Genomic DNA, 13,970 nt, shown 5'->3' with positions numbered 1-13,970 from the left:
CATTATTGACTCAATATTGAAGCAAAGAAAAGACAAGCCTCCTTGAGAAAGGACATCTGTTTAGTTTTTGTGTTGGCACTGATTGACAGGCTAGCCTGTTGAACGTTTTCCTAAATGTTTTGTCACAGTCAAAATGTTGTATTTAACTTCGTGTCAAAGATAAACGAAACTGACTGTAAGGCTATTGTTGACCTTCAAAGTGAGTCAAAAGAGAAATTGATTTTCTTTAATGCATGTTTTCACAATATGTGTGGAATTTAAAAAATAAAACCAAGGTTCATGAATCAAGTCAAATGTTAACAGCTTGTGAAGACTCAATTTGTTACAGGGAGTGCTGTGGAGGTTGGCCTCTTTCATTGTTGCTATTCACTATTGGTCTTGTGATTCAAAACACCCACAAGTTTCCAGACAAAAAACAAACAATATCTGTCATTATAAGGCATTGTTGTTACGTATAAATGAAAGCCTGTTTCACAATCAGATTTGACATTGACTTTTGCACTCATACCGTCTGGTTATTAGGGTTACATAGGGTTTAAAAACAAATAATCTATTATTACCGATGACACATAGAGAAAAAAAAAACAGTAGACCTTATTACTTCTTAAACAAGTAAATACTGAAACTTTGAAAGATCAGCCTATTGCCACACAGGATGCTCATTTGACATAATTTCATAATAAAATAAAAAGACAAAATATTCAGACAGTGATAAGACAAGTGGAATGAAAGGAATTAAAATGCTGCTGCATCATATTAAATAAGGAATAAGTTTTCTTATTTCAGAGCTTTCACAAGTTCTCATATTTCAGAGGGAAAGATCCATTGCTCAGAATTGCCTAAAAAGAGATAAAGTATTCACTTTTGCCAATGCTTTTGATTCAGATGATTCTTTTTAGAAAAAATATGTCAATTAAAATACATTTTAGAAAATATTCATTCAAATTATCCCATTTCATTTCAGTGAATTGAACAACATCACAAAATAAAACATTCTACAAAGAACATTGATGGTTGCAAATCAGGACCAAAGCTATGTGGCAGTTCATCTCCTAATTAGCAAGGATATAATGTTTCCAGTGTGTTTCCAGAGACCTCTTGTCAGCTATGCTGTGAGCAAGTTTATTTTCTTTCCCAGGTAAAGAAAACATTATTGACCAGCGTGATCTGACATTTTTAATTACTGGGAGGTAGTTGGAAACGAGGTGCAGTGGCTTACAGCTGATTGTGACAAGTTCCACGTATACAAGTTTGTGTGTGTTTCTTTGTCTCAATCCAAGGGACAATCAATTGAGGACACCAAGGATTGAACTCTCTCCAGATGCAAACAAACCCAACACTTAAAAGCATACTAGTTCACCGCCGCTGTAATGGTCTGGATTACAAGTGGTACACACAGTGTAAAGAATAAAGGATCACATACAGTATGTTGTCGCTTCTGGGACAGGTAATATGGAAGCAAACATAGAATTAGTGGATGCTTCCTGCCCCACGGAGACAAACCATCTTGAAAATATTTTTTTTTCATGAAAACCTACACACCATGCAAAAAACATACAACAGTTCAAATAAAGTGTTGCAAATGGAGAGTTCTGCATTATTGCTGGCTTTTCCAGGAGCTTTTGTCATTGTTAACAGCTCCTTCTAGTGGCCAATGTGAAATTGACTCAGTGATGAGTGATCAAAATATTGATTAGCAACTAACAGAACATATGGAAAGTACAATCTAATATATTAAACTTAAAAAACAACAACATATTTTATCTGAATATTTTCAAAATTATGAAAAAATATCTTTGACAAGTACTTATATTTGAAGATAACACAGATAGAAGATGACATAGGTAATAACTGAGAGTGAAAGTTACACTTCAAGGTAAAAGATGGAATATGTTTATAGAATTTGAGAGAAAACATTTTAAAAAGATTTGTGACTTACCAGTCAAACATCACATAAGCACAAGCAAATATCACACACACACACACACCCACACCCACACACACACACACACACACACACACACATACACACGCACACACACACACCTCCTTTAGGCTATATGTAAAAAATGTGCCACTGATAATAAGCAACCAAGAATTGATTAAACTACTAAATCCACTAAATGGTTAAAGGTTTATACACTGTACTTGGATTTAGTGTAAAACAAAAGGGATCTCGTTCATCTTAGAATGGACTGAATGTTGGGTGTTGGCTGTCATCCCCAAGCTGTCATGTAATAGCTGCCTCCATCCTTAGTACATGCTGCTCCAACAGTGCTACAAATGACAAATGTACAGGGGGGTAACATGCTCCATAATTCCACTTGCATATACCAAGCTATTCCACAATGAACTGTGGTAAGAGATTAATATTCAGATAAAATATGAGCTACCACTCTGCATCTAATACGGTCTATGCTGTCTAGACAATATTGAAGAATTCATGTTTTACACATAGCCTAGTCTACGCATCACAGTTCCTTTTTTCTATGCCTTTACAGAAAGCTCCTCCGGAAATCTGCGTGAGGTCTAAACTTACTGATCTGTGGTTTAAGACACACTTTTCAAACACCCTTAAACACCTATGTAGCAGGTATCCTACTACATCGCAACGTATGAGTGGAATAGTTAGAGCGGGTTGCTCTTCCACGCAAAGAGACGGAGCCAGATGAATGTGGTATGTGCGCGTGTTGATACAGCACTCTAACAGCTATTGACCGCCGCTGAAAAGCATATAACTTTAGCTGTGGTCTACAACCAATTTACTTTTCTCACATTTGCCATCATATTTTTATCAAGATTTCGTCGGTTGGTTGGGATCACTTAGGCTGCGACATGAAAGACTGGAGAGACCTATAGCTTAAAAAAAAAAAAGGCTGGCGCTCTGCCAGAAACAAGTGCGCCTCCCTTCACCGCAATTTGGCTTATTCATAGTTAGGGGTTTGGGTTTGGCTGTTTTTAAAAAGGCAAGCCTGCTCTGAAGTTGATCAGTCTGCTCAGAAACTTCTCCAGAGGGGAAAGTATTGGAATCGGTTTCAAAGGGGGAAAAGACCAGATTTTTGAGCGCATCCAAATTGCATTGCACATGCCGGACAAATCTTAAATAATAATAAAGAGGCAATGTTTTTGTAGCAGAAAGCCCAATTTAGATTTTTGCTCAGTTTTACCTGTTAATTGGATGTTTTCAAAAACAGAATATTTCACGCTTCTTTTAGAAGTCTCACAGTGCGGTATTTCAGCAGTTTGGATCTTTTTAACTCAACGGTATTTTTATAGTCTGATGACCTGAGTGAGTCTGATGACCCGAGCATTTTGAACAAATCACTGGCGCTTAATTTTTTATCGGAAGTAAAGAAAAAAGACAAGAAGATGATACACAATTTTTTCGTGGTGGTTACATTTTTCTTGGGTTTGTCCCGGTGCTACTGCTCGTATGTCCCTTGCGAGCCCTGTGATCAGAAGGCGCTCTCCATGTGCCCTCCAGTGCCTGTCGGCTGCGAGCTGGTGAAGGAGCCGGGCTGCGGCTGCTGCCTGACCTGCGCTCTCTCGGAAGGTCAGGCGTGCGGCGTTTACACCGGAACATGCACACATGGGCTCCGGTGCTTGCCACGGAACGGTGAAGAGAAGCCTCTTCACGCCCTTCTTCACGGTAGAGGAGTGTGCACAAATGAAAAAGGATACAAGCCTCTCCATCCCCCGATAGGTGAGTGGTGGAACGTCCCTCTTCATTTCATACTGCAATAGCCTATAGTCATGTTTTGTGAGAACGATTGAATATTATAGGCTACGGACAGGCGACCGCATCTGAATAGCCTACCTTGAGAGACATTAATGGCCAGAGAACTGTTATTACGACAGTAGCCTACAAGTGTTGGTATATAACGTTTATTATAACCCTAACATTACAAATCGAGTTTCGAGACTTGTTTGAAGGGCAGCGTTGAAAGCGAATCGTAGGCTACATTGTAACTCTGTATCTTGGTCTTCACAACATTAATATGATAGCCGGCCGGCAAAACAATAATGACGCACAGAGTCGAGTTGTATTATTCATGGCGGGCCAAAGTACCGTTTTATGTGCTAGTTTCTTTTCGTGCTGTCTTCTGTTTCGCCTCGACTCGCGCGTGTGTTGTAGCCCGCACGTGAATGAATAACTGTATGGTTGATTGTGTGGAGTAGTTTTGTGAAGCCAGGGTGGATTACAGTAGCCTACACATTTGAGATCGTTCATTCTTGTTTTTGTTTTGTTTTGACGCGCATGTTGTTGCGAAGTCTACCTGATACCACAGAAGTCCCTCACGACATTTCAACGAAGCGGTGATAGCTTATGTGTTTTTTTTTAGTTCATTTCACAAGCCCGATTGACTTTGGATGGGTACATTTCCCCTGTCCACTTTCCGTCCTCATGTGCATCGTATTTTGAAACATAAAATGATTTGTTGTGATCATAGACTGGTACCAGGGAGGAACATCTTTCATTGAGCCATTCATGTTAGACAACTAGAGTGCAGTTGTCCATTTGTTATACGGTCCTGTGCAAAGTAGAGTATTTAAAGTATCTGCATAGTGGATCGTAGCCGGCTTGAAATGGGGTTTACAGTTTATTTGTGGGTGTAGACTAGGCTACTGTTCATAGATCAGATGCAAGGGGAGGGAGGGTGATAAACGCTTTGAGGTAAACTAAATGGTGCACTGAGAGTTTGAATCAGCTTCTCTTTATTAGAAGTCACTTCATGTAATGTTTTGCTAGCTGCATACAGTTCATTATATTGATATAACCTAATTGAAGTGAGTGTTTTCAGATTTCAAAATAAAACCTCCATATATTCTGATATTCTCACAGCAAACTGTACACCTCCCAGCCCCCTATGTACCTCCCTAGGGCAACATCAATCCATGAAACAGCATGAATGGAATTCAGCCTACTCTACAGGCATTGTTCTGAAAATAGAAGACGTAGACCTACACAGCATTCTAAACAAATGACAAATACATCAATGCCGAATAGCATCACCATACAGTAGATTTAGAGTTTGACACTGGTGCACACTTTTAGGGTTATTTCTCTGTCAGAATCATGATGTTTCCCTTGAAGTCAAGAAGTAATTAGAGCTTCTCTTCCGGCGTGCCTGGTATTGCAGTGGGCACTGAGTCGCGACACAGTGATTCAGCAGAATACTTTGGGAGCCGTTCTCTGAAGAGCCCTCTGCCAGGCTCTGGATGGATTTAGACGGGCACTTCTCGTCGACCATAGTATTTAGTTTCAGCTTGGTTTCACCAGCTGGGTAAGGCAGACACAGAGAGAGAGGTCAAGTGTCCATGACCACACAGGGTTGAAAGGCTGCCATCTACTGTGTGCTACCCATATTCTTATTCTAATAAAGTAATTTCAAACCATACCATAAATGCACACTGTGGACTGAAATTGGACATTTTAAATGGACCTCTCCTCTACTATGCTACTGAGAGCTGATTTGGCTGTGGCTCTTCTGGTAGTACCATGTTTTGTCATGTGCTTAACTGGGTAACGTTTGATTTGTATGAGTGAGAATTACATTCTGCACTCATTATAAAAAATGGACTTTTTGCAGAGGATTATTTGTGTGGCATGGAACATCAGAGTCCCACAGGGGTTGCCAGCAGATCCACAAGCTTGTGAAAGAGCCCTATGTTGTGTCTGAACAGATTGCTCCTTGCCAAGATTCAAAAAAACAAATGATTCAAGAGATGCTCCAAATTTACAACAGTTGACTTGCGCATGAGCAAGTATGTTGTGCCTTGTAAACATAGCAAAGATAAAAAGTACCTTGTGTGAGAGCCAGAAAAACATCAAAAACAAAAAGTTGTTTTTGTGACTTTCACTGTTGCACAGCTAATTACACATCTATAGGTTTTATCAAAACATGATAGATCTGAATTCACCTTCAGGAATTTAGATTAGGTAATACTGTATTGCTCATAGATCACAAGGTCTTGGCCCGTGGATGAAGTTTTAGATTTGTGTCAGCAAATGCAACAGATCACAGGCTCCTGAATAATGATATATTGTTGCATAGAGGTCTTATCATCTAACAGTCTGCCTTCGGGAGGTTGCAACCACTTCAGGAAGTAGGTGTGGTCAGATGTGAAGATGCAGCGAAACAGTTAGTTTGCATGCAAACCACATATGCAGTGGCACGTTGAATTGGAGCTGCAATCTTTTAACATGAACTTCATCCCAAGTGTTGGCAATATTGGCCTTACCTTTAGACTGTGTCTCAAGTCTGAACTATGATACTGTCCACAAATCATGCAGCCAACCACCCTCCAGTGAATTATGCAAGCAAAAAACCCCATTTGGCATGCTTGAATGATTCCTCCAATAAAGCTTTACTACAATCTATGTTGCATGTATTTGTCACTGACAACTGGGAGGCCTGTGGGTAACAGCTGTGGAGAAAATCAGCTCACACAGTAGTCTCCTCTGGCAGGAACATGTGATTCTGAGGCAGTGACATCCTCATGCTGAGCTTTAAATGGGAACATGTGTCGCCTTACCAAACCAGTTTAGACTCCATTACCCCAATGCCACCATCACCATTTGTGTCATCTACAGGTTCTTAGAATGCATTTCAGTTGACAGATATTATAGGGAGCATGGTTATACAATGTGGCCAAATGGAAGATTCCAGTCTGTTGAAAACCCCTGTCATGTATTTCAAGAAAAGAAAGAGAGAGAGAGAAGGGGGGGGGGTGCAAGTGTCATGTTTCATTGCAGTCTATGCAGAGCAAGAACAAAAGGATCCTAATTTCTAGCCTGCAGCAGTTCAGTTGTGGCTCAGTTCTGTGCCTCAGGTTTTGGATGGCGTCAAGACACCAATGGAAAGAGGGGTTTCAACACTATCCAGCATAGTTGCCCTTGTGCCAAGAGCCAGTCATGTCACACCCAGCAATTGTTTTGAGGTGGTAAAAATCATTGGAAAGGCAGCATCTGGTGGTGTGGTTTTTCAAAACTCAAAACTTGTCGGTGAGACCTCAGACCAAAATTAGGATTGTGCTGTATAGCAAAGGCTTTCATCTGCTGTGTATTTGCTGTTGCATTTAGGAAGAGGTGTGCCTCCCATAACAGATGCAAGAAAAGCATGAAGCTCTTGCCTTCAGCATTTTTCAAGAACAAGTGCTTATTTATAACACAAACGGCAATGCTATTTTTCTCCTACTTTGGATATAGAAACACTCCTCGTTGATTAGACCTTTGTATTGTTCATTTGAAGGCATGATATGGCAACTGCTATTGGCCAGCGGTTTCTAGCCACATAGTCCTAAACAGGCAACAATAATGCTCCTGCATGTGGGTTTTGGAGCCCTAATGGTTTGATTTTGTAATGTTTCTGTTACAAAAGCTCCACAAAAAGTCCCTTACGTATGATGGTATCTGCCCAAAATGACACTGTCCATGCTGGGTCTCACCACACCCCAGCAGCTGGATCTAATACCCACTTTAACTCTCCAAAAGATTCCAAAATGGTCTCTGATGCATTTTATCAGCTGGGAAATGTGTTTGGTTTCATCCATTTTCTGATGTCAGTCAGCAAAAATAAAACATTGATATATTACTTTGGTCTACCCATCTCCTCTTGCAGTTGCACTTTCATGCTGCAGTGCCTCAGTAGCGCAATCATGCCATGGATTGAGTCCAGGCTTAAAATATTAACTAGAATCAAGCTGCAGCGTGGTCAGTCAGAAGCTTGAACACATCATGTAATGCCAAAAGAAATGCTATGTGGTCATGCCGCCAGATAGTCTTGGAGAAATCCTGAACAGCTATTTCATTCAATAATGGAATGTGAGTTAATTCTCATGTTGTGTTGCACTAGTGTGTGTTTAGCTTGAATAGCTGTAATTTAAGTGCTTTTCAGTTGAGCCATCTATGTGCAAAGAATGTGTAAACTGCATGAGCCAGTAAGTCAGTCAGTAAGCCAGCAGAGCAAATGATACAGAAGCATTTTACTAACACCTTTATATCATCTCCTTCTATTCTGTCTTTTATTTGCTTGAGATCAGTGGACTGGAGGAAAGAAATGGTTGAAAGAAGGATGGGTTGGCTTTCATTATTAGCCCTCGGGCTGCAAGAAACTTGGGATATTCATGAAGTATAATTGTGCAGTACACATATTAATAATTAAAGAGAGCCATATCAGATGCACCTCCTTTGCCTACTCAGGTCCTCTCGTCTTAATGAAAACTTCAGCAAGACCAAGGGGAGAGACACCAATACCTCTTTAGCTTTCATTCCAAAGCTCATTTGAATAGAGGGCTGCACGTGATACCACTCAATTGGCCTTGCTCCGAGTCTTGGCAGTGTTTCAGATGTTAAACACAGTCCTGCTAAGCCTTCTTTACAAGCCGGGGACCCAGCACATGGAAAAAGTGAGTTTTGTCCTCATATTGAAGAGCTTTGGCTCAGAAAAGATGGATTTGATGTTTCCAAAAAAGAGGAGCTCCATTGTCTACAAATGGGCTTAGGCAACACTTTGTGCAATATTGAATTAAACAGAGTATACTCAGCCTACATGACATTGACTTGCAGGACTAAAACACACCATAAAGATTTGCTGTGACCACTGTCTAGGCCTTGAGAGTGGACAGAGGCTACTTGTGTCCCCTTGTGTGAACTAAGTGACCTTAATCAGTACTGCACTTCAAAAAACCATGTAAAACATCCGGACCTCTTGATTAAGAAAGGCATGTCTGTAGGATGAAATAAATGGTTTAGGTTTTCTGTTGAGAACCTAAATACAGACCCCCATCCCCTTCAGGCATGCATTTGCCACACTTATTTAAAGACCTTTATAGCCCCATCAGCTGAAGAGAGTTACAGGGAAATTCTAGGTATCTGTGCAGAAATTGCACTCTGCCAAGTCATGAGTTGCGAGATTAATTTCAAAGAGACAACCAGAAGCCAGGAACCCAATTCCAGTAATCACCCCTCCCTCATGTGCCCATGTCTTCTGTCTCAGACCCTTTCAACACCGGACCGCTGATAATACCCCTCTCCTGTCTGCAAGTCCATATCAAAAGGTGGAGTGTAAGTGGTTTGCTCCATTATTTTTAATTGTCCCCTCAGCTGTCCCACAAGATCCCATGGCCGTGTTCTCAACAATACTTGGCACATGCTCACCCGAACATCTGACCCTTACTCCATCTCCTGACTGCTATACAGTTGGATTTCCTTACTGGATAAATATAACCACAGGCATCCACTGGCACCATCAACAGCTCTCGGTCTGGCAGGTTCCTCAATTATGTCTGTGCTTACCATACATTAAAAACTCGGGGGAAAGTGGCTGTCGTCCACACTGATTCTAAAAACCTCCAACTGGGGGTATTAAATCTCTTTTCTTTACATTGCTACTTAAGCCACTGAAGTTGTCACATTACCAGACTTTTGACTTTGGTACTGTGACCCTGCTGAGTATCACATTGTTTGATGTGAAACTTTAGGCAATTATAACTTATGTGATTTTATGAATCAAGTCAGATGATTTGTTGTGGGTAATATTTTAGTATAGCAGTGCCAATGGAGGACCTACACCCATATAAAATGCTGTTTGGCATGCTAGTTAGCTTTTGTCTCTGAAGTTCTACAAGTTGTCAGTGTAATTTGCTTGGTGTCTGTCTTCTTGAGTTCAATAAGCCTGCATCACAGTACTCACAAGGCAGAGCACAGCATCAGCATATTGAACTAAACAGTTCATACAGTGGGAAGCACTGCACTGATTCGCTCACAATGACTGAGGTGTTGCAGATTGTGAGTCCAAAGAGCACGAGGACATGATTCACTCACAATTACTAAGAACTGAAGTGTAACAATCAGACACATTCTTGCACAGACCTGTTTTATGCCTAGTGGCAGTGGATATTAGGGTTTTATTTCAGCAACCAAAACCTTGCCAATGATTCAATGATTAGATCCAAGCTGCAGATAAACCTTTGTATATTTTAGAATCGCCCCACTATCTAGCCATGGATTTTTTCATTTCAAAGTAAGCATGTGGTTGCCATGGTGCTATGGTAACCGTGGCTTCAAAGGGTCCAAATATGGTCTAATGCAGAAAAAGGGCCTTTGAATAGCTAGTTTCTATTTTCTACAAGAAAAAAGTAGTCAGACCAGTCTCTTATTATGAAATGAGTGGAGGAGCTTAGATGATTTAGCACTAAACCCCTGAGGTGACTCAGTAATATGAGCTACTTCAGTTTGTGTAATGATTTCTCTAATGTAGGGCAGATTTCTACTCATTATGGCATTACACAGGATGTGCAATACATTCCTTACATCCCGTTTAACTTTGTCTTACATGTGGCCTGTGTATTTTACCCTAGTCTATTTTATTTAACTCAATATTTCACTTGAGTGGAGATCTTAATGGTGCAGAAGCTGTTTACATGTATATGATAATTAGATAAGTCATGCATGGCTTTGCTTGTTTGAGTTTCATTAGGGGTTTGGGGATTTGTGAGGAGAGGGAAGGGGAGGGTCATCAGCTGTTGATCCTGCTCCCCCTCCATAAACAAATGCAAGGGAAGCATTTGGTGGGAAAGCAGTTGGTTTTATGTTTGTCTTCAGGCTCCAATTAGGCATTTGGACAAAAGAGTATGAATGCACATAGAGTCACAGTGTGCAACAGTCATGATTTGTCACAAGTTTTGTAAAAGTGATGTAGGGAACTAGCATATGACGCTAACCTTGTTGCCCCATTTTTATGTGTGTTGCAGATCGTGAGTCCAAAGAACATGAGGACACGATTAAGACAGACATGACCGAGGACCAGATGCATCAGGCCAAAGCCCCCCTGCATAAACAAGACATGATCAACAGCAAGAAGGTCATAGCTTTGCATAAGGACAGGAAGAAGAAGGAGGAGAAGCAGAGGTCCCTGGGCCAGACAAACTACTCACCACTTCCCATTGACAAGCATGAACCAGAATATGTAAGTAGAGCAGGAGTGGTTGGGTCCTGGGTTACTGGCTTTAGTGTTGTGATGTAACTCACTGTGTCTTGGTTCCCACAGGGTCCATGCAGAAGAAAGCTGGACGGGATTATTCAGAGCATGAAGGACACTTCACGTGTCATGGCTCTGTCCCTCTATCTCCCCAACTGTGACAGAAAGGGCTTCTTTAAGCGAAAGCAGGTGAGAGCATTTGCAGTCAGCTGTGTGCAGGAACCATGGCATATCTCCCTCCAGCACAACTACACAACCCCCGACACACACACACAAGTGCAGTGCCTTGTGAAACCTAGGCCTTTTGTTGGGTGTTTGGTGTGTTTTTTTGTGTGAAAGTTTCCTTCTAACCCCTTGTCTTTGTCCTTGTCCCTCCCCCCTCCTCCGCTCTCAGTGCAAGCCCTCCCGTGGCCGGAAACGAGGCATCTGCTGGTGTGTGGACAAATACGGGGTGCAGCTGCCAGGAACCGACTACAGCGGAGGCAACATCCAGTGCAAGGACCTGGAGAACAGCAACAACAACAACGAGTGAGGAGTTGTCCCGCTCCCAGATCACCTGACCCTAGGGCCCACCTTCTTCTTTCCTTCCCACCTGTTCACCCGCCAGTCACTTTGAGATTGTGATACTAAGCAAAACAAAAATCAAAGTAAACGAAAAACAGAACAGAACAATAACGAAAAATGAAAAAGCAGGAAAAAACGACACAGGAATTCTGAGCGCTCATCTCTAACTCACGGGACCCAGCAAGTCAGAGTCTTTCTCTCTCTCTCGCTATTAAGGAATCCCCTGCTAGAAGCTGGGTCCCAGCAAAATAGATAAATAAATAAATAAAAATATATACATGCAATTATATATTTTTTATAGAAGCTGGGGTTTGAGCACCATACCATTTTGTTTAAAGTTAACATAAGACAGAAAAGAATATATGGCATGTTTGTTATTAACAGGGCTATCTTGGTTTTTTTTACATCTATTGTTGTTGAGGTGTCAGAAGAGATAGCAAAGAATTTCACTATTGGAAGAGCTGTTTTTTGTTTGTTTGTTTTCCAAAAGAAAAAAAAACACACAATAGGGATCTGCTGATACAGTAATCTCTATCTGGGTATTTGGTCCTGTCAGAGCACTTATTATAGGAGAACCTGCTTGGAAATGTGTAACTTCACCAAGTTCAGTGTACATTTGTGTGAATGTGTGGATGAGCATATTTTGTGTGTGTATGTATGTTTGTATGTGTTTGATTGTGAAAGAAAGGTTGAGCAAGAGAGAGAGAGCCTTTTATGAAAGAATGTCCTCTATTTTCTTCCTGTCACAGTGTATGTGGCAGAGTTCCCTGGCTTCAGAGAGGTACTCATACTTGCCTGTTCACCGTGTGTTTCAGGGAGTGAAAAGTATAAGAATCAAATTGTGTCCGACAAACCTGTTTAAGTGGCTCCATGACTCTGTAGCTAGCCTAATATGCCAACTGTGCCTATGTATACAGACGCTGCCATGCTATGTGACAGAGGTAAACAGAGATTGCTGCTCCTGTTGGTGGACTGATGTCATGGCATATTCTGTAGATTGAATCCATGATTTGACTTGATACCATACCCGTAGGGCACCAGTACCCTCTTTCCTTCTGTATTTTGGGCATTAAGGCAGTATTGGCCTGTAGAGGTGGTTATTGGTGACAAGAGGTATGTGACAGATGTTTACCCATCTTTGGCCTTACTGCCAGCACCAAAATTCTTTCTATGAACCATCATTAAAGTCACATCAATTTCACGTTCCTGCTTTTTCAGGTTTTGTTAAGGTGCATGATACAGGCAGATGTTCACCAGTCAGGACTAACTCCACCTTCTGTTTTTTGGTGTTTGAGGTGCAGTCTTGTATTTTTATTTTTTTATTTTTGTGTTGTTTTAATTGCCTTCAGTGAAGTAATGACTGCCCACTTTTGAGCCATGTATCTAAACCAAGTTCCCTGACACTGAAATAGGTGTAATCTTGGTATATTACCTTTAACTTTAGATTAATGAATGTTTTAACAACAAAATACAGTATACTGGCGCTTGGAAAGGACTTGTGTATTTTAGCCTGTAAACAATTTGCATCGTTTTATTCAACCTGTCACAAAGCGACCCTAGTCGTTTGAATCCAAGGGTATTCAAATGACAAGGCAGTGAACCATGCAGTCAGTTCACCTCTAGCCACTTTCCTCCCAATTTGCTCGTATGCCACATCCCAAAATGGTTATCCACTTTAGACGACTTGTCTAGACTGTAATTCAACATGAGTTGTTTTACAAGACTGTGTTCTTTTTCCCCCTTTCTTGTTTCTTTTCTTTTCTCCTAAAGGGGCATCGTTAAAACAAAGGGCACATTTACTACAGGGTCAGCTGATGTGTAGTTTTATGTGAGTCTGTATGCGAGTCTCAGTGCCTTTCTACATGCAAATACATTTGAATAGTGACGTGAACATTACACAGAAGCCAAGGGGACAAAGCAGGCAAACCCTTTTGTACTGACGAGGGACCTCAGATACAGAGACGTACAATGAATATTATATCGACTTTGTTTTTGTCTCAAAGCTACACGCTCTCTTTAAATCCTCCTGTGCTGTGGCTGAGGCAGAGACGGAAGGAGAGGCCTTTGTCACAAACAGTGCAAACGTGTGGGCACTCTTCTGTCTCTCTCTTGCTTTCTGTTGAGAATAAGCTGAAATGTTGATTGTGCAAATGTTATGTGTACTAGCTGAAGAAAAAAAATACTTTTTCATTTTACAATCATCATATACGTCAACCACGAATGACATTGTGTCAATGTTAAGCTCTTGCTGATTTTCTCAGTGGAAAGGAGACAGAAAAGCCATTCCCAGCCACTGTCGTTGTGCGCAGATCCGATTTCAGAGCCCAAGTGTTCATGCTTCAAAACAATGGGATTTAGCAAGTGGAGCTGCTCTTCCGAGCCTGCCCCTAGCGTGCTACCAAAATCCCATCTAATGAGCTCATA

The 13,970-nt window shown here is 41.1% G+C and overlaps 1 protein-coding gene across 1 annotated transcript; it reads left to right on the top strand.

Annotated features, from left to right (window-relative positions):
* Window positions 1-2,997: 2,997 nt before the first annotated feature.
* Window positions 2,998-12,035, top strand: igfbp5b (insulin-like growth factor binding protein 5b). The gene is made up of 4 exons (XM_048239625.1): window positions 2,998-3,703; window positions 10,756-10,970; window positions 11,052-11,171; window positions 11,377-12,035. Exons 1-4 carry the CDS (start codon window positions 3,370-3,372, stop codon window positions 11,512-11,514), a joined length of 807 nt encoding a protein of 268 aa, XP_048095582.1. The 5' UTR covers window positions 2,998-3,369; the 3' UTR covers window positions 11,515-12,035.
* The last annotated feature ends 1,935 nt before the right edge of the window (window positions 12,036-13,970 follow it).

The sequence above is a fragment of the Alosa alosa genome, chromosome 3 (genome assembly GCF_017589495.1).
Source record: "Alosa alosa isolate M-15738 ecotype Scorff River chromosome 3, AALO_Geno_1.1, whole genome shotgun sequence".
Taxonomy (NCBI): domain Eukaryota; kingdom Metazoa; phylum Chordata; class Actinopteri; order Clupeiformes; family Clupeidae; genus Alosa; species Alosa alosa.
Note: the sequence above shows the minus strand (reverse complement) of the source record. Positions and strands in the feature narration are given on the sequence as shown.

Excerpts from the sequence above, each read along its gene's own strand:
- igfbp5b (XM_048239625.1), top strand. The coding sequence starts at position 3,370 with ATGATACACAATTTTTTCGTGGTGGTTACATTTTTCTTGGGTTTGTCC. Across the intron at positions 3,704-10,755 it reads GCCTCTCCATCCCCCGATAG|ATCGTGAGTCCAAAGAACAT; the intron begins GTGAGTGGTGGA and ends TGTGTGTTGCAG. Across the intron at positions 10,971-11,051 it reads ACAAGCATGAACCAGAATAT|GGTCCATGCAGAAGAAAGCT; the intron begins GTAAGTAGAGCA and ends TGGTTCCCACAG.